The sequence below is a fragment of the Anopheles stephensi genome, chromosome 2, assembly GCF_013141755.1.
Source record: "Anopheles stephensi strain Indian chromosome 2, UCI_ANSTEP_V1.0, whole genome shotgun sequence".
In the NCBI taxonomy this organism is placed as follows: Eukaryota; Metazoa; Arthropoda; class Insecta; order Diptera; family Culicidae; genus Anopheles; species Anopheles stephensi.
In genome coordinates this window covers 12694394-12717477 of record NC_050202.1, presented here as the reverse complement: position 1 = coordinate 12717477, position 23084 = coordinate 12694394, and the positions used below count along the sequence as shown (strand labels likewise).

The following is a 23084-nucleotide window of genomic DNA, read 5'->3' as shown; positions in this document are numbered from 1 at the left end:
GTTTCGGATCGGAAGAGAATATGCAAATGCTGTTAAAGTTGTTAATTGTTGCTACAGTCACCGTTTTGTTGTTTATTATCTATCTTTTATTTTCAATTTTTTTAATTATTTTTTTATCTTTCTTTAATCTCATTTGTTCATTCTTGCTTAGCTGTTTGAATTTTTAATTCTTTTTTTATTTTCATACTTATTTTTCATATTTGCATGTTTTAAACCTATTAGTATCAAACGAAATTCAATTTGCATCTTCTTATTAAAACTTTGGTAAGATTTATTAGTATCAATCTAACGAACGAAAATACACTTACTTCTATCACTAGTTCATTAATGTTACAACAGTACGAGTGAACACACAAGCTAGAGTGAAATTTTTCTTATCCTAATCAACGTTTTTCCATTTTCTCAGAAGAACGAGAAAAAGTAACGCCCGTTCGATCGACTCGCTCCCGATTATTACAACAGGTACTATCACTTGTCACTTGCCCAGTACCTTCAGCCAATGTTAAACATTCGCTTCTTGATGCGCTTCAAGGCGGTCGTACCCACAGGTCGCGCGCTTTGGTACTGTTCCTCCTCGCTCTGATACCGCACCCGCACGGCATCATTCTCCGGACCCCATACATCCATCGGTTCCAGCGCGTTTCGGGCAGCTTTCCGTAGCGATTCCGTTTGCTTACAACGCCGCCTATAAATCGTGTAAACGTACCAGCCGGGTAGTTGCAGAAAAGCAATGACGTAGATAAACAATCCTAAAACTGAAAAAGCAAACAAACATTCATTCACCACACACACGCGAGACGACCTTGGCTCGGGCCTATAAACGTACCGTTGTAGCCGATCGGGACCTTTTGCAGCTCAAAGTCGGCAAAGCTGAAGATAAGAATGAGCAGTGTGGCGGCCGGTGCAATTAGTCCCCAGCACACCCGCCAGTAGAACGACGTTTCGATGCCGAGCATAAACTTAATGTCCCGGCAGATACGATCCACGCCGTAGATCCACGCCACGGTCGCCAGCTCAAGCACGGCGAACGTTAGCGTCACGTACTTCGCACCGTAGTAATCGATCACGTCCAGGAAATCGAACCCACCGGGCGTCAGGTACAGCAGACCGAGAAAGTATCCAACGGTAACGGTTCCGAGCACGACCTGCCAGTGCTTCAGGTGCGGACGCTGGTCCCGGATCGCGGTAATGATGCTGGTCGTTACGCCCAGATTGCTGCCGACGCCAACGATGAACAGCATCAGGAAGAACAGGGAGGCAAACAGCTGGGGCACGAACTGGAATTTGGCGATCGCATCCGGGTACGTCATAAAGGTGAGGCCGGCACCGTCCCGGGCAAGCTTCTGTATGTCCGGCTGCCCGCTAACGTACGCCAAATTGCCGATCACCCCGAACACGATGCATCCGGCCACGATGGAGGTGAATGTGTCGAGCCAGGAGATAATGACGGCGTCACTGTCGGGGGTAAGTTCAAAACGGACCGGGTCAGTTTCGCTACCCCTTTGCAATTAGTGACCGGCCGATGGCCGAAAACTTACCGGTGCACGTTGTTGCTGAAGTTGTTGAAGGACGAGTACGCGATAATGCCACCGTAGCAGACGGACAGTGAGAAGAAGCACTGCGTAACGGCTTCGTACCAAACCTGTGTGAACGAAACGGAAGGTGTGTAGTGCGTATTGCCTAGCTTTAGGCGGGCGGTTCACCGCGTAACGCTTACCTCGATACTGAGAAGCTTATCCCACTGCGGTGTTATGAAGTATAGGATGCCTTGCATCGCGCCGTCTAGCATTAGAGTTTGAACGAGTAGGATCAGTATGATCACGTACGGGAAGATCGCAAGAAAATAGGAAGCTTTGCCGGTACTTTTCGCTCCACGGATGAGAATCGTTGCCACGACAATCCAGGCAAAGAGGAGACACAGCGACAGCTTCCAGTCGGGTATGCCTAGGCCATTGTCCAGTGAGGGAGCTTTATGTATGACTTCCTTCCTGTAGAATGAGAACGATCTTTAACGATAAATTCAACTAAAGTGCATAACAAAAAGTATTTACAGGAAGAACAGCTCAGCAGACGATTGGAGCCCAACGGACATGTTGGTCGGTTCGAGCTTTCCAACAAACGAAGAATTCACACAGTTTGCCCACGCAGGATTACACTCGCTCCACGGCAACGTACTGCTAAACGACGCAACAAAGTATCGGAACGTAATCGCCAACACCGGCGCGTAGTAAGTCATCACGACGAACATTGCGATCGTTTGTGCTACACCGATCCCTGGAGAGAAAAGAAAATCAATCCCATGTGAGTGATTGCACGTTACACTATCAAGTCACCGGGACAAGTAATACTTACCACGCATAGCTGGTGCTAGATCGTAAAGCTTAACGCAACCTCGGCTCGAAAACTGTCCCAGTATCATCTCCAGATAGTAGATCGGCCGTCCGACGATAAACAGTACGATCAGGTACGGCAGCAGAAACGCACCACCACCGTGCTTGAGGGCCGTGTACGGGAACTTCCAGATGTTGCCGAACCCGACCGAGTACGCGATGCAGGACAGCATAAACTCAATGTCCCGGCCCCACTTGTCACGGGTCGTGCTCGTGCTCGTTTTCGTGTCGTCACTCACGCTCGTTTGCAGTGTGGTGCTAGAATTCATCGGCTGCGTTTAAAGTGGGTGAGAAATCGATTAGCCGCCAATCAATTAATCGTGATGCTGCAACTTCCTGCTGCACCGTCATTGTTGTGAATATGCGAAGCAAAACAAAATCCAGATTACCGGCCAAACGCAACCCTACCGCGCTTATCACTCGATCGATCGCACTGCGTCATTTTTGACACTTACCGAGGCTACCGATCGCGTTTCTACCTTCCCGTTCTCCGCCGGTCCACCACTGTACGCGTGGTTCTCCATGATAACGCCACTCGGGATGATAATATCTGTCAAGAGTAGTGAACCCACACACAACGGACCGCGTGCTCGATCACCTGTCACACACCTACACTCTCACTGGCGGCTTGTTTTGTTCCACTTTAACGCCGGACGATGTGGTCGCGATCGCGAGTGAAGTGCATTTAACGCTGTTGCACTGGATGCACGCCACATTTAATCTGCGGACAGTTTCTGAATGAACGCGGCACGCTCGCGTTGCTCAATACCAGCTTAGGCGGTGTGACTAGCGTCTCGATAGAAAACACTTAATCAAACATCATCACATCGGTTCGATCGTGTAGTGACAGTGTGCAGCGGGTGTCGTAGTGTACGTGTCACGGCTGGGGAACCGGCAGTAGTATTTACATCTCGTAAAACCCGACCCAACGGTACACGGGTGCCACGGGTATTCCCAAAAGCAAAACCGGTAAGTCAGCGTCCCAAACACACATTCGATACCCACGCGAGATCTTTCCGCCGTACTTTCTACAGCTATTTTTTCTATTTCTACACAAACTGTTTTTTGTTGTTGTTTTACACTTAGAAAGTTGGCAACCGTTGGGCGATTCCGGAGGAGGATTCTGACCGCTTCCCCGAAGGAAGGAAAGTAATTAGCTCAATATTAATAGTCAACCACTTACTATCACTCACACAGTGGCATCGTCTGGTTGCAGCAATGGTAAGACTAAAATAATTTTAAGGCCTCCTTTTTTCACTCCACTCATCATAAACGTTACATAAATATGACTTCATAACGCTTCTTCACAAGATAAAGCTGGGCAAGGTTTTCTGCCAGGTACATCGGTTAAATTATAAAAGCTGGGTTCTAGTACAGACTACCCATTCCATCCCATAAACCACAGCTGTTAATGTGATAAGAGAGGGCGCATACTGCTTCATCTCATAAAACTGGCCAGAACCAGCCCCCCCCACCCCACCGACCATCATCATCTGCTCGCACATCTTCTCGGATGTGAGATACACGGTTGGCACGGTTACGGAATTGGCATCCATTTTGGCGTACATTCCACCGGTCATCAGGGGGTGTGTAGATTTCCCTGGAATTTAGACGTCCATCATCGGTCCATGCCTCTTGCCTAGCCAAGGGCAGTTCCCGATGGGGGCAAAACGTAGCTTAATCACAATATTTTTGTTGCACCAGGGAGCGATAGAGGTATGCAGTGTCGTTTCCAGAGTGGATTCGGGATTTTACGTCGAACCGAAAAGTCCTTCTGAGCAATAGTTTTGCTGTTTGCGCCTGTTCTAGGGAATAGTTAGTCATAGGGCATGATACGCACGGATAGTTTGAGATGAGCGAAAACATGTGTACTATTTTACTGGTTAAGCAGTGACTGGACGGTTTGTCATGGACATTCTTTCAAGGGAGAGTCATCGTTAGTAGTTATGGATATTTGTGCGATGATTAACAACTTACCGAAATTAGTGGTGTAATCGAACTCAAGAATTCTTCAGAATTTCTAGTTTTTTTGTAGCGAAAATCATGGCAAACAAATTATAGTTCAGCAAGTTCTTTGGAAATAATCTCCTTAAGGGATCTCTTGGCACAATGACCCAATCCCAGCCAACATTTGCTGGTACTTAAGTGGTAATTAGGCATCAACTCAGATAGCTTCTTGGTAGGGGTAGTAAAGTATTTGGTCAATGTTTCTTAGATATGGCAACAGAACCTTCAGGTGCTGCATCTGCTTAAAAATGTCCCTTTTTGCAGAATATTTTTGACCGATGGTTAGTTGCCCTGGATCTAAGAGCATCAGAGCGAACCTCGAAGGTTATCAAGTCTTTACCCTTGGTTTTCCTTTACAGGTTTTGTTGCCTTTGACTATCAAAGCGTTGATAAAATCAGTCGATGATGAAATGCATGATAATGGATGAACGATTATATGCATAATAGATTATTGTCTTTGTTGCCAATTATGTGGATAATCGGCTGCTCGTTTCCACTCGAACACGCCGAGCTGCATTTCTCTCCACTTTGTACCAAACGAGCCCCGTGAGTAGCGTCTTTCGGAATCCATATTACGTGATTGGCATAAGCAATGAATGAAGCAATGCTAGTGTTGCCCTAAGTCCGGTAAAAGCTGTCCTTAGCCTTCCGGAATCTCATGGAAGGATGTGTGAGTTGGTGCCAGAGCAATCATTAATTTGGAGCTCATCACGATGATTACAGTCAACCGTCTCAGACCCACAAAAGCAACCATCAACTATTCCTAACGTATCGCTTTATTTCTGACAAAAAGTATTAACAATTTTACGAACGACGTTTTTCCCTATGCCAACACTTTGGGCAGCATACTCCTCGTGCCGTTTCGATCGGTCAGCATGGTATCGCAACCGTACGGCTGAATCCTCCGGGCCCCAATCAGACGCAGGTCGAGAGGCACTTTTTATTTTGTCGACGAATCGCTGTTCCGTCCCTTGTTTGCTCAGTGCATCCACAGCCCAAACTATCACTTGCACCATAACAAATCCATAAAGACACCAACCGAATACTGAGAAAAAAGGGGGAGCAAAAAAAAACGAGATTTCTGCGTAGAGACATTGCAACGAACCATACGGTGCACTTGGCTCCAGGTTTGCTTCACGTACCGGTCATCCCCAACGGTACCGGCAGTGGGCGATATTGAATGAAGCTGAACAACCATATGATGATGATGATGGCGAGCGTTACGAAGCTCCAGCACACCCTCCAAAACACACCGGTCCGTCTGCCCAGCATCAGTCGGATGTCGTGTGCAATTTGCTCCACACCGTACAGCCAGCAAAAGGTAACAATCTCCAGCATCACAAGTGTAAGCGTTGTCAGCGTAACGCCGTACTTGTCCACCACGTCCAGCACGTGCAGACCGCCCTGAAACAAAACATTGGTCCAAGGTTTGTTTTTTAACCGTCGTGGTGACTTTCCCCATCGAAGAAAGCAGCGCAACCGTACCGGAGTAATGTAAACCAATCCACAGCCAAATCCATAGATGGCAATTGCCGTCACCACCTTCCAGTTGGCCAGCTGCGGGAAACGATCCCGGACGGCGGTTACCAGCGTCGTCACGATGCCGGTATTGCTGCCCAGCCCGAGCAGGAAAAACATAAGAAAGAACAGCACGGCAAATACGTTCTGTGCCGCATCGAATTTGGCGATTGCGTCCGGATAGGTGATGAAGGTCAGCTGGGGACCTTGCAGCTGCATCGTCTCCACCCGGTTGCCCGTGATGTGTGCGATGTTACCGACAATGCCGAACACGACGATGCCCGACACGATGGAGGTGAAGGTGTCGAGCCAGGATATGATCATGGCATCGCTGGGGGAGAAATAGACTTGTTTCTTTTATTGCTGAAGGAGATAGCGTTTACCTAAGTGGTGGTGAAGGATAGTCGTAGGATTTTACTAAACTTTTTTTAGTTTAGGAGAGTGAAGTCTCCCAACTGCAGCTTACCGGTAAATATTGTTGTTAAAGCTGTTGTATGACGCGAAAACGATAACCGAACCGAGTGAGATGGTTAACGAGAAGAAACATTGCGTTACTGCCGCATACCAAACCTGTAAAACCATAAAGAAGCGCGCTTAATTTACAACCGCATTCTCATAAAATCATCGTCATCGCGCGGCCCGTACCTGTACATCCAGCAGCTTTTCCCACTGCGGTTTCATCAGGTACAGTATGCCCTGGTCAGCACCCTCAAGCGTACAGGTACGGATGAGCAGCACCAGCAGTATCAGGTATGGGAAGATTGCCAAGAAGTAGGACGCCTTCCCAGAACTACGAATCCCTCTAATCAGGATGAGCGTTATACAGATCCAGCAAAACAGCAAACACAGCGCCAACTTCCAATCTGGCACACCAATGCCTTCGTCCACCGTCCAGTAGTTGTGGAGTACGGTGCGATTAAAGAAGAATTCAGCCGATGTCTGGAAGGACGCATTCTGTACCCGTCCCTTAAACTCGGAATCAACACACCCGGCTCCCCATTCCGGCTCACATCGAGCCCAGGGCAGAGGAGTTCCGAACGAAGCGACGAAGTAGCGTACCGCAATCGACAGCACCGCAGCATAATACCCCAAAATGAGTAGCAATGCCAGTGTCTGACCAACGCCCACTCCACGCATCAGTGGAGCCACATCGTACACCTTGATGCAACCGCGGCTCGAGAACTGACCCATCACCATCTCGAGATAGTAGAGCGGACGTCCGACAAGGAACAGCACCACCAGGTACGGGATCAGGAACGCACCACCCCCGTTCTGCATGGCCGTGTACGGGAAGCGCCAGACGTTGCCGAAACCGACCGACAGCGCGACACACGACAGCAGGAACTCGATACCGCGGCCCCATTTCTCGCGCACCAGCGTACCGTCCGGTTGGGGCAGGGTGTTAAGTTCCGGTGGCGCCTCACCGGCGCTGGTGGTTAATTGTGTAGAACCGGCGGTGGTCATGGTGTGTTCTGTAACTTAATTATATCATCAAGCCGTTAGCGTGCCATGTTGCAGTGATTGTCTTTGATTGAAGTTGACGGGCCGGCCCGAAGCTCGGCAAACGTGACCAGCGAACGCGAATGAACTTAGATATGGAGTACGGTGAAAGTGTCTCTTGGTAAAAGGACGTGTCGCATGGAAGCTGATGCAACTAGTGTGTTGCAGAATACACATTTAATGTTGTCGCGTAAGACCATTTAGTAGTTACGAACCATTTTTTGGTTAATAATTTGGAATATTTATAGGATCTGGTTGTCAAAAATTTGATTTGTTGTAAACATGAAATAAAAGAATCATACAAAATATTTGGTAGAAACTAGGGCAAATAAAGTTGAAAATAGTGAATAAAGATGAACATAAAACTAAAAATTGTAGGCTGATACTTTCTGCAGTCATTGGATCGAAGATGAAAACGACTCTTTTCAAACAAAAAAGAAGCAAAACGATAAGATTAAAAGCAAGAATAATAACAAGAAGTACAAAAACAAGCAAGAAAAGGAAAGAGAACAGACGAAATAAAAAAAAAGAAAAAAAAAATTGTAAAAATTATAAGAAAAAAAATAAGCAAAGAAAGCAAAAACAAAAGAAGAAAAAACAACTAGATAGAATAAAAATAACTAATAAAAAATAATGAATCTCTGTTCATTAAAAACAGTAGAAAAATCAACGATATTTTCATCCTTAAAATTCATTTTGGAAATTTACACATATTTTCAACTACATGTTTTTATGTCGAACGTTATTTTACTCACAATTGATCAGAGTTTTTCATAAAAATAAGCTTTTTGTTATTTTCCCCTTTACTCCAATAGTTATTTCTATTTATTTTAAATATGTTTAGTTGCTTATTTTTATACTTTACAGTTGTTTTACTTGCTGTTACAATTAAATTTTCTAGTATATGTAATTTTGTTTAGTTTATTGTTTTATAATTCTACTCGATGTTTCGATGGTCAACTGTATTCTGAATCAAATTATAAATATAATATTATAGAAATCAATTTTTGTAGCTTAAAATTAAATTTAACACTTCACAATTATCATTTATCGGCAATTTAATTATTCAGTATGTAATTAAATTTTTAAAGAAATTTTTTCTTTCGAAATTATTCTTATCAATTCACTTTAATCTGTTTGAATTATGTACTTTCCTAGAAGAACTAAGCTTTGAATCATAGTTAAAGCAAAATCTAATGTTTAATATTAAAAATGTTTAATTCAATTAATTATGGCATGACTTCGTCAAATCACATTTTCCTACCCAAATTGTTCCCCAAACAACACTTTCACCGAATCGCAAAATTTTGTCATCCTTATTTTCCTTTTTCCAACACCAACCACATTTGATCACTTTTCCCAGGGAAGAAATTCTCCCCACAATTTGCCACCGATTTCCATCTGGATAGAGTTACCACTAACACATGGTTTTATCACGCCATTCGATGTATTTTCGTGCAGTGTCCTCCCGTCTGCTTGCTTTGTTCGATTGCAGTTGCCTTTCAAAGGGTTTCAAGCAACACTCACCACAAACCTTTTTGGCAACACGCCCCACACGGTAGTAACAGTCGTTCGCTGTGGCTGACTGTCTTTTGTGCACTGGGCAGCGAGTGTTGGTCGTGGAGATCAAACAATCAAAGCAGTTGGGCGAGCTTGGGTCGGTTGGTTGTTTCCGGGGCTGGGAAAGGTATGCGGGGTACTTTTATTGCTGCTAGATGCACCACTTGCAAGCGACTAGACGTCCCACTGGTGTGCGAACACTCCAAACGGTTGTGTATAGTTGTAAAGACTTTCATTCGCTTTCGTAGAACTGTTTGCTCTTCTGCTGGGTCGGAGTAATCGATTGAGTCGATTTACCTAGGGCATCCACTCAACGACAACTGCATCGCAATTTGCTATCGTTTGCTAGCAGAACCAAAGTCTTAAAGTTCGTTGGTTTATTATCACACGGATATATTGCCCACCCTGAGACAGGGTAAACCACACACGGCAACACTTTATCTGGGCAACAACTCGGCAATTTGCGTGCCAATGAAAGTGAATGCTCGGAAGACAACTGTTTATCAAGCAGTATAAATATTCTAGTCAAATATTTTGCTACACAGCCTGTGCGTACAATGTCGCTCAGGGAAGTCACTAAAGTGACACCGTTTGCTTTCCATCTTGTTGTACTGTTCGCGGGTGATTTCGTTTTCCGGGCCCCAGGTGTTGGTGGGTTTGAAAGCTGTCTTCCACTTTGTGCGCCATCCTTTCTCGTCCTGCGCAAGGATCGCGTAACCGGCCCATAAAGGAAGCTGAAGGATCGCGAACGTGTACAGAATCCATCCGGCAACTGGAGTGGGTGAGTGAGAGATTTAAGTTCATTTGCTGAGGACTTGTCTGGCCCGATTACTTACCATTGTATTCCACGGGCACATTCAGTGGAACATAGTCGACAAAGCTCACCACCAGAATGATTCCGACCAGCAGCGGAGCAAGGAATCCCCAGCAGATACGCCAGAACAGGCCCGTTTCTAGCTGCAGCATAAACTTTATATCCCGACAGACGCGATCCACACCGTAGATCCAGGCGAAGGTCAGGATTTCAAACAGAGCCAGCGTCAGTGTGACGTACTTTGCACCGTACGTGTCCAGCACGTCCAGAAGATCCAACCCGCCTGGGGCTAGGTACACGACACTAACGCAAAACATCGTCACACTAACACCCATCACAATCTTCCAATTTTCAACCGTTGGACAACGGTCTCTGATCGCCGTGATGACGCTGGTGATTGCACCCAAATTACTGCCAATCCCCACGATGAAGAACATCAAGAAAAACAGTACCGAAAAGAGCTGTGGGCAGTACTCGAATTTCGCGATCGCGTCAGGGTACGCCATGAACGTTAATCCTGGACCTTCCTTCACAATGTCCTGGATGCTGGTTCTGTGCGTAACGTGGGCAAGATTTCCCAGCACACCGAACACGATGCAGCCCACAATTATCGAGGTGAATGTGTCCAGCCACGAGATGATCATCGCATCACTAGATTAGACGAGAAGGTCAGTAAGGCTTGCGTTTGATCTTTGTAGCGATCGCTTACCGGTAGACATTGTTGGAGAAGTTATTGAAGGAAGAGTACGCGATGATCCCACCGAAGCAGATCGATAGTGAGAAAAAGCATTGGGTAACTGCTTCCATCCAAACTTTGGCTGAGAAGAGACTTTCCCATTTGGGCGTGAGGAAGAACTGGATGCCGTCGAGCGAACCCTCGAGGCTTAGCGAATGGACGAGCAGAATAAAAATGATGACGTACGGGAAGATGGCCAGGAAGTAGGCCGCTTTACCCGTGCTGCGAACACCCTTGATGAGGATCACAACCAGAATCGCCCAAGAGACGAGTAGACAGAGCACAAGGTCTCCATCGGGCCATCCGAGTCCTTCCGATAAAGGAGCTCGATGCATTATTGTGTTGCTGAACGGAGGAGAAGATGATACAAATGGTTAACGTCTCTTTAAAAGAGGCCAGCTCTGTCACCTACGTGAAGTAAAGCTCCGCGGACACATTCCTTCGATCCTCGGTGGTAGTGTCCGAATTATTCGCATACGCCCGAAAGTCGGAATCAATACACCGACTCCACGAGTGATGACACTTGCTCCACGGTAGCTCACTACTGAACGATAGTAGCAGATAGCGCAAGGTGATGGCCAGTACCGGTGTGTAGTACGACATCGCCACCACCATTGCGACCGATTGTCCTACACCGACACCGCGCATTGCTGGGGCCATATCGTAGATTTTAACACATCCTCGGCTACAGAACTGGCCCATTGCCATCTCGAGATAGTACAGTGGACGGCCGATCACGAACAGCACTACCAGGTACGGTATGAGAAAGGCACCGCCACCATTGTCCAGCGCGGTGTACGGGAACTTCCAGATGTTGCCGAACCCGACCGAGTACGCGATGCAGGACAGCGTAAACTCGATGTTGCTGGTCCATTTCTCGCGCACTGGGGTCGTTGGGGATGCTATGGCTATAGTGACGCAGTTGGTGTGCTGGAGAGGAAGTAAGGAAAAATTGGATTAATAAGGGAGATTGCTAGGGAGAAACTGTGGTTTAATGCAGTGGTGCCGGCATTCATTCGTTGGGCGTGCTAGTTCACTCTCTATAGCTGTGCTCAGTGTGTGTTACTTTTTTGTTATAAAAGCTGCTGGTGTAACTATTAAGAATAATATCAAACGATTTAATATACAATACGACCAGGCTGTCTCTCGTTTATGCTAGAGTAGAGACGAGTGGTAATAAGCATACCAAGAAAGCAGCACGGTCGTTCTTGATAAAAAAGCACCAAGAAAAATTGTATTAGCTCTACTTCTTCTTCTTCTTCATTGGCACTTAAACCTCGAGAAGCCTCGGTCTGCCATTTCTGGCATTCTGTAACTTGATTTTTCCCGTAGCAAAGTAGTCAGTCCTACTCTACTTCAAGTTGTGTTATTTGGAATTCCACAACCCGATATTTCGATAATAATCCATCATCCGATAAGCGATAAGCATAATTCTGAGCTCCATTACTCTTTAAGATTTAGTAGTTACATGTGTAGTTCGATTTAGGTCCATAACAAAAGATAAAGAAAATCGTTCAGGAGAGCAAATGAGGGCTGTTAAGCCGCCATTTTCTCCCTTTTTGTTTAAAAGTTTTCAAAGAGTTCAGATAACAAAAAAGTTTAATTTGCTTCTTCTTCTTCTTCTTCTTCTTCTTCTTCTTCTTCTTCTTCTTCTTCTTCTTCTTCCTTTTCTTCTTCCTCCTTATCTTCTTCTTCTTCATCCTCCTCTTCTTCTTCTTCTTCTTCTTCGTCTTTTCTTCTTCCTCCTTATCTTCTTCTTCTTCCTCTTCTTCCTCTTCTTCTTCATCTTCTTCATCTTCTTCTTCTTCTTCTTCTTCTTCTTCTTCTTCTTCTTCTTCTTCTTCTTCTTCTTCTTCTTCTTCCTCTACTTCTTCTTCTTCTTCTTTTCCTTTACTTTTTCCTTTACTTTTTCTTCTTCTTCTTCTTCTTCTTCTTCTTCTTCTTCGTCTCTTCTTTTTCTTCTTCCTCTTCTTCTTCTTCTTCGTCTCTTCTTCTTCTTTTTCTATTTTCTATTTTAATCTATTCCTATTCTTTTTTTTTGTCTTCAACTATTTTATCTGGTTTGTTGTATTGATATTCAATCTTGTTTGATGAAAGTTTCATGTTTGTGGTGTAATGTACGACAGAAGACTCTATTATTGTAATATTTTTTCTCACAATGCTTGAATCTTCACCCTTCTGATTTTTTATACCGTTTATACCACTAATACCCATTGGGTTAGTCAAAACTTATTATCTTCAACGTATTTTAGGAAATATATAAACAAGTCTTCAAACGTCACTGGTACTTCTCGATTTAGATCGGTGTAACGATTTACAGAAATAACTTCTGCCTAACGATAAAAATGAAAATAAAGTTCTTATTCTTCTGTCATTGTTAAAGACTTTCGCACGTGGGAAGCTACACTGCCTTTCCTCTTTTTTAATATCAAAATTATCAGACAACTTTGTTGCGTGCTGTGTATGGTACTGAGGCTGGTTAATACTCGTTACCACCCGCTAGACATTATTCTCCCGAATATACAAACAACACGACACAACATTGTCAACAAGGCAACAGGATACACTGATCTCGCTGTGCCCTACTTCTCTGCAGCGGTGTTGTCGGACTCGGACTCGGGAGGTTGGGATAATAATAGCCAAAATTCTGTTTTGGTTGCACTTGGCTCTCTCTGTCTCGCTCTCTCTGTGCTTGCATCACCAAGACAGAATCCACCTACACCGGTGGATTGGTTTGAATCAAATCAATCCGCCAATTGAATGTTGTTCATTGATTTCCCAGAACGCATCATCACGTGCACAGCTGTCTTAGGCACACATACACACACACAGACACTCTAATCCAATCCAATTGACATACGGTTGCCCGGTGATGGATGGTTAAATTTATTTTGGAACTTTACGCTCGACACTGTGTGTTAATGCTTCTGCTGGCCCACTGCCAACGCTCGCTCCTCACTGGCAATGAATTATGCACTAGAACTACCACTAGGCGGTGGCAGCGGAAAAGCAGGAAAAACTGCAACACTTCCAAAAAGGGCACACAACTGAACACGGAACAGACCACTGCTGCTGAGGGTGACCTTTGCACGAGGCAATCGAATGAATGGCGCCGGTTCGATGATGCACCCCAATCACGTACGGTTAATCCTTTGGCGATTGTCTTTGGGGTGGACGAATCCATCACTGGAACGTTGGCTGCTGCTCACGTTGATTTGCTGGGTTGGTTACGCGGTTCGTTTGATTGGATTCGACGGTAAGGTTCACGTGCGACGTTCTCTCTTCATTAGGACACTTAATTCACTGCACACGCGACACAACAATTGCGTATCGGGATGGGGGGATATGGTCGAGTGAAAGAATTTCTCTGATCTTCGTGGCGGGAATGTGCCCGAAACTCACGCTAGCTGATCACTGACCCACCGACCGACTGATCAATCGATCGAGCCGGATGCGCTCGGTTGGTAGGGTTGGTATAAAAAGCTTCAATGGTTCGGATGTTGGCATCCGTTGGGATGTTTTTTTTTTCTGGGGGAGTGCGAATTTCTGCGCAAGATCAAACGATTCGGGAAACGGTTGTTTGGATTCGTAGGAAAGCTTACAGTGCTTGTTGCGATATGAGGTCTTACAAGGTGGAAAATAAAGTTAATTAATACGTTTTATATAATTTTAATTTGAATTTTATTACGACTTTTTACATTGGTGTAGTATTTTAAACCGTGTTCAATTTATTTGTTTCTGATAATTTAATCTTCAAGGCAAATTTAATTTTATAAATCCCAATTTATTCCTCAAATTTTCACCGTTAGGTTGTATAAGATTTCTTATATTTTTAAGTTGAATAATTTTTATCAGTCCCCAATACAAGTCAACGTACATGATCAAGCCAATAATTATCCTATATCCAACTAAATTCGTAAGTCTATCATGTTGAAGGTATTAAAAGACTTTACGGGCTGGGTCGTCTGATGCCATTCTCATGACATCACCGAGCCATAACAGATCTACACAATAATCGAGTCATTGGACAGCTCTTACAGGTTGCAATTGTAGCGTCAGTTCCAGTGCCCCTTCACATACTCGGAGTCAAAATTCCATCTGACCTGCTTTGTCTCAAAGATCATCTCGAATAGGCGTTTGTAAGTTCTGAGGCTTTAAACGTCGTGACAGGTGCTTCTGGTAGTTTGAGTTTTGGGTCAGATTTTGCGCCAGTGTCTAAACTAAGAGAGCTTTAAACCAGCGAAGTTCAATTGCTTCTAATACTTGGAAAAAGAGCTTCACGTAACTAAATATAGACTATAGCTTAATCTTTATACAGTTTTTATACAGTTTATATGGTTCTCATCTTGTTTTCTTAAAACATATTAAACATGTTTATTTTTGAAGTTTAAAAGAATGTTTTTAAAATAGTTTTAAGACAAAAAAATCACATTTTATATTAAAAAAAAGGTTGTTATGGTTAAATTTTATTTTATTTAACTTAAATAAATTTTAGTTAAAATAGAGAGATACAGAGGAGATTTGCACCTTACTGTACACTTCACGCTTGTGCGGTCGGTAAATTTCATGTCCGTTAATCACCGTGCGTCTTTTACGGCATTTGCTAGAGCAAAAGAAGCTACTTCGCGTTTGCATTGCATTGGGAAGTCCGCAGCGTCTCGATCAGCTGTTTGTAAACAAAACAATTCGCCCCGCAGGCCGCACGCAACCGTCTTTGGTTTGCTGCCACTCGGTATGCGAAATGTATATTTGCAACGCTCTCAAACAGGGTGGTTCTGTGTGAAACCTGTTTTAAATGTTCTAATATCTGTAATTTACGATTAAAAATAATTTACTGTCTTGAAGCGGAAGATTTTTTTTTGTAATAAGTCCTGCAATTGTTTAAGTTAAACCACTAAAGATAAATATTGTATTCGTTATTATATTTTCCAGGCGATAATTTTCAATTCAAATTTTGCCACAATAAATTCAAATAATTAAAAAAAATTCATATTTTTATTTTAAATTTTATTTTAAAATAACTCAAATATCACAAAAATAAACCACCCTGTCCTCGAAACGCAACAACAATATTGCGAAGGAAACGCTCAATGAAATACAGCTGATACGCCCGCGATCGTACGCATGCGCTCGTAAGCGCTCGTTCCGTTTTCTCAACGGCACTGAATGACACGGTCATGGCCGTCTCGAGAAGGAGGAGGCACTACCGGGTGTAAGGGAGGCCCACGCTCAGGAGGGTGGATGTCTGTTGAAAGCAAAAACGCTAAGCCACCCAGTCGTGCAACAAGCTCGTTGCAAGTCGAACAACGTCACACACCGTCCGTAGTTGGTGCTACCAGTCGGGAAGCAGCTACGCTTAGGAAAAGATTCATTTTTAAACAATTTTTTAATAAATTTATTACAAATTAGTGGCAATCACACTCTGCAGCTAATATTAATCACAGATCTAAACGATACGGTTTTTTTTTCTCATTTGAACAGCCTTCGCCGCACCTTTTCCACGAGTGTTTCGGCCCGTTGGGACGTTTGCCGTTTGTACTCCTCGATGAAGGTACCGTACTCGGACCGTTTGGTGGGATCTTCTGGGCCCCAGTCGGCCATCGGCCGTAGGACAGCTTTGCATCGTTCCCACCAGACCAGTCCCTGCTTCTGTAGCATGGCGTACGCGGCCCAGCAGGGGAGCTGAAGCACAGCGAACGCGTACAGACACCAGCCGAGCGCTAGAATCAACAGAACAGGGGAAGTTTTAGTTTGAAGCATATTGGTTGGTTTTTAAACTCCCCAGCGAGCAGTACATACCATTGTAACCGAGTGGCACGTTCTGTGGTTTGTACTGTACCAAGCTAACGAGCAGGATGAACAGTACGGTGATGGGCGTCACAATGCCCCAGCAAACGCGCCAGAACAGGCCGGTCTTGATGCCGAGCATGAACTCAATATCCTTGCAGACCCGATTCACGCCATAGATCCAGGCGAAGGTGAGCAGCTCAAACACGGCGAGCGTTATCGTGACCAGCGTTGCACCGTAGTAATCCAGCAGCTCCAGTATGATCAATCCACCCTTAAAAATGGAGAGAAAAAATTGATCCGAATATTAGTTTACTTAAAGTCGTGGAATGTTTGATTCGAAAGGCTCTTGCCATCGATTAAACTTACCGGTGTGATGTAGATCAACCCGATACAGAAGCCAGCCACACCGACCGAAATGACAATCTTCCACCGTGCAATATCCGGCCGCTGGTCGTGGATGGCGGTGATGACGGACGTCACGATACCGATCAGCGTCCCGATACCGAGCAGGAACAGCATGAAGAAGAACAGCACCGAGAAAAACTGGGGCAGAAAGTCAAACTTTGCTATCGTGTCGGGGTACGTGATGAAGGTAAGGGCCGGCCCACTCTGCACCACCTTCGAAATGTCCGTCTGGCCGGTAACGTGTGCCAGGTGTCCAATCACACCGAACACAACACATCCCGCCACCAGCGAAGTGACCGTATCGAGCGATGTAATAATCAGCGCATGTCTGTGTGTGAAGTAAAAGTCCAACATTAATCACGGTACAAAGCTTTAAACCCTTCTGGCAAACGTTTGCTTACCGGTAGATATTGTTGGAAAAGTCATTAAACGACGAGTACACGATCAAGCCACCGAAGCAGATGGTCAACGAGAAGAAGCACTGGGTGACCGCTTCGTACCATACCTCGATCGTGAGCAGTTTGTCCCACTGGGGCTCGAAAAAGTATTTGATACCGGTCCAGGCACCTTCCAGGGTTAGCGAGCGTACCAGCAGAACGGCAATGATGATGTAGGGAAAGATGGCGAGGAAGTAGGACACCTTGCCGGAGCTTTTGATTCCTAGGAGAGTAAGTGAGTGAGAGAGAAAAAGAAAATTTAAATGAGTAATGGGATTTTATTCGCTTCAAGGATATTTGAGTTGGGGATGAATGTAAATTGAGTTCTTCTTTAAATGTTTTTTGAAATCCTTCAAACTCTAATTTTGTAGTTGAAAACTACATTTTTAAGTTAATGATTTTTTTTCAGCGGTTGGGGCCAAATTTTGATTCGATGATATCACAAATTTTATAATAATCCTCTTAATAGGAATTTTTTCTTACTTGGAGCATAAAATCGTGGCTGGTATTTCTTAAATTGTTTAAGAGCTTGCATCAGTCCAATTCTTCGATTCTACCCACAAATAAAGTTTTCACATTGAGAGAGAGACACTCGACGTTTCGTCCAGGATTTGAACCGTCACCCTGCACGTTTTATAGCTGCATGACCTTTGCCTTACCATCGTTGCTATCATGCGTGCATCAAATAAACTCTAATAAAGGCCAAAGCTTGAAATCGAAATATTGTAAATCGAATTTATAGACCTGTGTCCGGAACCCTCTTTATTAACTTCATTCTGGAAGAGATCAAACAATTAGTTTAACAGAAGTAAGCCGCTCAGTTATAAGCTTTTATATCGTTAAATAAATCATCAGATTTTGCTTGGAATCGAACAGGAAAGAAAATTCCCCAAAAATGAATTCGAATATAAACTCATTTCAAAGTATTACTGGGGTTGTTTAAAGAGAAAAGATGTATAAACAAAACTTGCTTCAAACGACACTACGATCCATCTTGGAATAAAGGCTTTACTCGAAGCGGTTTTGATTAGCAAAATAATAGGGAAAATAAAATTCCTCTTAGGAATGATTGTTATTTCGGTAATTTTGATTACCAAAAATAAACCATACAATCGCAAGGCTATTTTCTGCTAACTAAGCTTTACATCCGATGAGTTTCACCGCCCAAATTTGAATGAATCATATTGAATATGCCTACAGCAAAGCTCCACATTATTGACACACATTAGATTGACAATTTCCAGCCAACAATTTCCCGCGCTTCCATTGCTGGGAACTCCAGGAAACGCCGACCGCCCTTTAACGTACCTTTAATTAAAATGGCCACTATGCAAATCCAGGAAACGATTAGGCACAGTGTCAGCCGCCAGTCGGGAAGGCCCAAACCATCGTCCAGTGAGTCAGCGGCGTGCATCACCGTTTTGCTGCAAAAGTGAGAGACATCAGCACTGGGGTAACTCACCGCAATTTGATCTCACCACTACTCACCGAAAATACAGATCGGCTGAGGTACGGGGCTGTGTCCAGTTAGCATCGACCGTCAGGCTACCGAGCCGGCTAGAATCAACACAATTGTCCCACGCAGGATCACACTTGCTCCAGGGCAGCTCCGGACTGAAGGAAGCTATCAGATACCGCAGGGTCACGGCCAGCACGGAGGTGTAGTACGTGATGACGGTGAAAATGGCCACCGTTTGGCCGACCCCGATGCCACGCATGGCCGGTGCCAGATCGTACACCTTGACGCAGCCCCGGTTCGAGAACTGGCCAAGCACCATCTCCAGGTAGTAGATGGGCCGACCGATGATGAACAGCACCACCAGGTACGGGATAACGAACGCACCGCCACCATTTTTGAACGCCGTGTACGGGAAGCGCCACACGTTGCCGAAGCCCACCGACAGTGCCACGCACGACAGCAGGAACTCGATGTTGCGGCCCCATTTCTCACGAAGCGGTGGCTTATCGTCTGCTGTCGACGGTGTTTTCAAATCGACTGTGGTGTGATTCTGTGATTTCGGTGAACGAGAAAAAGCATACACATGCAGTTAGAATGATGTTTTGTGAGGTTTTTTGGTGGAAAAACAGACGGAAAATGTGTGTGACATTAAATTGGATATTTTAGAGGGTGGTAGAATTGGAAATGTACAATTCCAATTACAGTCTCGAAACCACAAACGGACGGCTAGTTCCAGTTGATGATTGCATGTTTTGAGTGAATGTTTCAACAGAATGCGTATCAATATGCAGCACCGTTATGACGTTATGAGCCATTAATTCATTACACTCCGACAAACATTACAGAATTTGGATTTGAAGTTTGAGCACTGGAAAAGCGCCTTTTCTTAGATTTTTCATCCCTTGTTATTCGTTTCATTTACGGTGCCCTAATTTTAGAAGTCGGGAAAATGCAGCACCATGAAGCTTCTGCTTACCGTTTGTCTCTCATTAAATATGCTTTTGAGGGTAGAAATTCGCGGAATTGAACATCAAAACAACTGTGACATGAACACGTATGAAGATGGTCCCGTCATCAATACCAGAGGGATGAGTTTCTCTGAAGAAGTACAATCTCAGGCAATGATTAGCTCCCAGGACCGTGCCCTGGAAGACACACATGCCACAAACCGCTTTCTGTAGCTGTATGATTATATTGGCAGCAAGAGTTAGACAAAGAGAGGTGATGGTCACTGGGTGTACATTTGAGTTGAATTGTGCATCAAAGGAGTTTTTTGGATTCGGTTGAACCAGCAAAGCGTAACACTGCTTCTTGATATTGTTACAGGGAGAAAGGTGTTCCAGCAGTGACAAGACAAGATGGGTCTAAAATTTTGCCCCAAACCCACCTTGGAAAATAGATATCGAACAAATAGGGTTTTAGTGTTTCTAGCACTATTTGTTCTAGCAGCAAGTTCTAGCAATGCAACCAACTGTTTGTCGTCGTTTTGAATCATTTCTGATAGACAAAAATTTCCATCATCAGCATCATCTGTTGGTTTGGAAAACCAAAACAGTCGAGGAGCTTGGGCAGAGCATTTGTTTGTACTACGTGTTTTATTCTTGAGGGATTTAGTTGGAACAAGTTAGGCATATCCTGATGTCCGGTTCTAACCGGCTTCTTGCTCTACGAAATTTTCTGATTCCTGGAGACAGACGATAGACAGGGACGGATGCCGCTTATTCAACATTGTTGTACGATGCTTCAAATGTAGCGAGGAAAGCGGACAAAGTTCATCGTAATGAAAATTAGATTCAATGTAGGAAGCACGCGTCTGAACGGTGTACAATATTCTGTATAAGCTGTCAAAACATCAAAAATCATCACCAATGTCTGAGAGGGAGCACGGTCCATGCAAGAATCAAGCCGAATGAGCAGCTGACGTCTCTGGTAAAAAAAATATTTTCGACGGTGAGTACTTCATGGACCGTGATGAATTCTCCAACTGAGCCCACTCAGACTTTTTTATTTATACACTGAAGAACGGCCAGGCCCTATCAAATTCATAACATACTAAACGAGCTTTTGCATAATGCTTTTATACGGGTATCTCTTTATATCGCAATATCAGCAGATGGCATCACAATGGCGGCAGTAGAGATCACAAAACCAGTGTTATAACTTCAGAAGACTACGTCTTCTTCTTCTTCGATTACGAATCTCGCTGCTGGTTTTGCGATATCTACTGAAACACTCTATAAATTAAATAAACACTCTATAATCGATTTCCATTTAAACACTTATACTGGACACAAAAACCACTTTACCAATTAAAGTATATGCGTATTAAAAAACTGGATTCTCCCGACACAGGAACACCTCTTCCCCATCACTTTCGTCACCACACGTCAATTAACCACGCAAACACCCACTGCTTTAAAGGACCGTCGTTCGGTCGTTTTTCCTTCCGAGCTGCGGATCGGCGTCGCCAATAAAATTTCCATTTCGTCCACTTTCGACCACAAGCATAAAAATGGACCGTTCCCGGGTGGGCGCCATACAATTATTCAATTGCAACACACAAATTGCTGCCGGGCACGTGCTTCGGCACGGTGGTTGGCCGTGCGCGTCAAACATGTTCATTAGCACCACGAAGATGCGCCGGCGCGCGCTCGGGCCCCGGAGAGAGTCGCTTTGGTGTTGTTACTGGTAGGTGATACTTCTGGCGTTCCGTTTGATGCCTGAAAAGCCGCGCAGAAGCGCTTACGTAATGTACGGCGGCATGAGTCACAGACGGGTTTTTTTCGTTTGTTTGTTTCACCCGTCACACACGTGCACGTGCTGAGCTTCTGAACGTACCGAAAATTCAACCACGATCACTTTCCAAACACGCGCCACTTGAACACACTCACACAAACGTACCTGAGTGTGGTGATGGTGGTGGGAGCCTGCAAGCCCACCGACGGGCAGTGTGTCAGCATTCCAGGTCTCATCGCCCCCAACGTAGCTTCTGTTTTCCATTCCCGAACGGTCCACCGGTTTTCCACTGCCAACTGCAAACTAAACCACTGTGCACTAACTAAGTGATTCGACCGAGCACAGCGACGCACGATCGCACGAAACAACCGCTCAGGTGTAGCGTCGGCAGGCGAGTGAACGCCGATTTTTTGGCACGATCGTCCGTTCACCAGTTCCAGTCGAGTGGTGGGCTCGCGTGTTTGCGAACCACCCCTATATAAACAACCACCAACACCCTAAACGAATGGTTGGCACCAATATTTAGACAGCGCAGAGCAGAGCTGAGCTGCTTCACCGTCAGCCAGAGCTTCGTGGTTGCCTCCAGTCGCCCAGAAGGGAAATCCCCCATAACATTCGCTTTCGAGAGTGATCAGGTTTTTTTATTGGAGACGTTGTCTAAGAGGAACCCAGCACACTCACACAGACATAAGGTGTGAGGGTTGGACTGGGGAGCGGAACTTGTTTGATGTGTGTTTGCAAACGGGGCCTTGACATGTGTGTTGACGATCGAGCGCGCCAAAAACCCACGGTGACGTTCAACGGCACCAATTCTGTCGTCTAATTCACACCTGCGATTCAAAGCGACACACACAGCGACAAGTAATCGTGGATGCAATTTTCCGCACACAACCGTACAGTGGACGCAGTGGAAATTCCATTGCGCTCAGGGGGTTAATCTTGCAACCCCCATCCCCTTGACCGGACGCAGGCAAATAGCCAAAATGGTGCAGCAGGGTTGTCGAATCGTTCGTTCGCGCTCGCTCGCAAGATCGTTTTATTTGACCCGTTTGATTGTTTTACATGTTTTTCCGCTCGCTCGATGCAATCTGACTCGAATGTGACATCATCATCGGTATCCGGTGCTTGAGCTGGGAATGGACCAGCCGACTGGTTGACTAATCTGACGGAGGACTTTCGACGACGGAGCGACGTTCTTGCGGCGAAGGAAACGTGATTCCGAGGCTGAGAAATGCATATTTCCTGTAGTACGCGATGGCATTTCTTATCAATGACTAGCATCGTTGGGACACGTTCTGCTTTTTTCTAAGAGGAGGGATCACGTACCCGTATAGAGTTTTTTTTTAATGAGACTACTTAAGTAATAGTGATATGGGGTTGTTTGTTTTCCTTTATTTTGTGATGCTTATTTGTATCATCTTTAGATGCGTTTTTCTTACCTTCTTGTTGTGTGGCGCTGATAGGAAAAGGAATTATTCTAGACAGGTGACAGGTTCTAGTTATCTTACTAATGTGCTAGCTGCTGGCTTACTGTTGGTAAACGTATTTTCATTCTGCTTCAGAATCACATGCTCGAATGGATGAATCATCTTTTCTGGTTGTAGCGTAGATACAATCTCGCATAAGTAAGGATAAGTTTTAATCAAGAAACGGCCCTAGTGCTTCCATATACAGTGACGTACATTAGATTAAGACCACTTCTATTTCCGATTTTTAAACCATTCCTTTTGGT

The 23084-nt window shown here is 44.7% G+C and overlaps 4 protein-coding genes and 1 long non-coding RNA gene across 12 annotated transcripts; 1 reads left to right on the top strand and 4 right to left on the bottom strand.

Annotated features, from left to right (window-relative positions):
- Positions 1-187: 187 nt before the first annotated feature.
- LOC118504077 (sodium-dependent nutrient amino acid transporter 1-like) lies at positions 188-3262 on the bottom strand. Of its 2 annotated transcripts, none has more exons than XM_036038140.1 (7): positions 2846-3262; positions 2353-2662; positions 2052-2274; positions 1718-1988; positions 1539-1642; positions 827-1455; positions 188-755 (listed from the first exon to the last, which is right to left on the bottom strand). In XM_036038140.1, exons 1-7 carry the CDS (start codon positions 2912-2914, stop codon positions 493-495), a joined length of 1869 nt encoding a protein of 622 aa, XP_035894033.1. In that variant the 5' UTR covers positions 2915-3262; the 3' UTR covers positions 188-492. The 2 variants fall into 2 exon arrangements, with proteins under 2 accessions (XP_035894033.1, XP_035894034.1); XM_036038141.1 differs by lacking the exon at positions 2846-3262 and adding an exon at positions 2780-2841 and having other exon boundaries at positions 254-755.
- LOC118504124 lies at positions 3218-16144 on the top strand. Its single transcript, XR_004905263.1, has 3 exons — positions 3218-3359; positions 3477-3611; positions 16007-16144. It is a non-coding gene; the product is annotated as an uncharacterized LOC118504124 (long non-coding RNA).
- LOC118504072 (sodium-dependent nutrient amino acid transporter 1-like) lies at positions 5153-9070 on the bottom strand. 7 transcript variants are annotated; one of them, XM_036038122.1, is made up of 6 exons: positions 8943-9070; positions 6561-7393; positions 6382-6485; positions 5883-6246; positions 5540-5801; positions 5153-5442 (listed from the first exon to the last, which is right to left on the bottom strand). In XM_036038122.1, the coding sequence occupies exons 2-6, from the start codon at positions 7377-7379 to the stop codon at positions 5174-5176; spliced, it is 1818 nt and encodes a 605-aa protein (XP_035894015.1). In that variant the 5' UTR covers positions 7380-7393; positions 8943-9070; the 3' UTR covers positions 5153-5173. The 7 variants fall into 7 exon arrangements, with proteins under 7 accessions (XP_035894015.1, XP_035894014.1, XP_035894016.1 ...); XM_036038121.1 differs by having other exon boundaries at positions 8838-9014; XM_036038123.1 differs by having other exon boundaries at positions 6561-7387; positions 8943-9010.
- On the bottom strand, positions 8076-14124 carry LOC118504081 (sodium-dependent nutrient amino acid transporter 1-like). Its single transcript, XM_036038149.1, has 5 exons — positions 13668-14124; positions 10938-11455; positions 10499-10870; positions 9812-10440; positions 8076-9747 (listed from the first exon to the last, which is right to left on the bottom strand). The coding sequence occupies exons 1-5, from the start codon at positions 13707-13709 to the stop codon at positions 9497-9499; spliced, it is 1812 nt and encodes a 603-aa protein (XP_035894042.1). The 5' UTR covers positions 13710-14124; the 3' UTR covers positions 8076-9496.
- Positions 15897-21817, bottom strand: LOC118504075 (sodium-dependent nutrient amino acid transporter 1-like). Its single transcript, XM_036038137.1, has 7 exons — positions 21518-21817; positions 18646-19166; positions 18466-18581; positions 17122-17380; positions 16682-17048; positions 16325-16586; positions 15897-16245 (listed from the first exon to the last, which is right to left on the bottom strand). The coding sequence occupies exons 1-7, from the start codon at positions 21614-21616 to the stop codon at positions 15995-15997; spliced, it is 1875 nt and encodes a 624-aa protein (XP_035894030.1). The 5' UTR covers positions 21617-21817; the 3' UTR covers positions 15897-15994.
- Positions 21818-23084: the final 1267 nt, after the last annotated feature.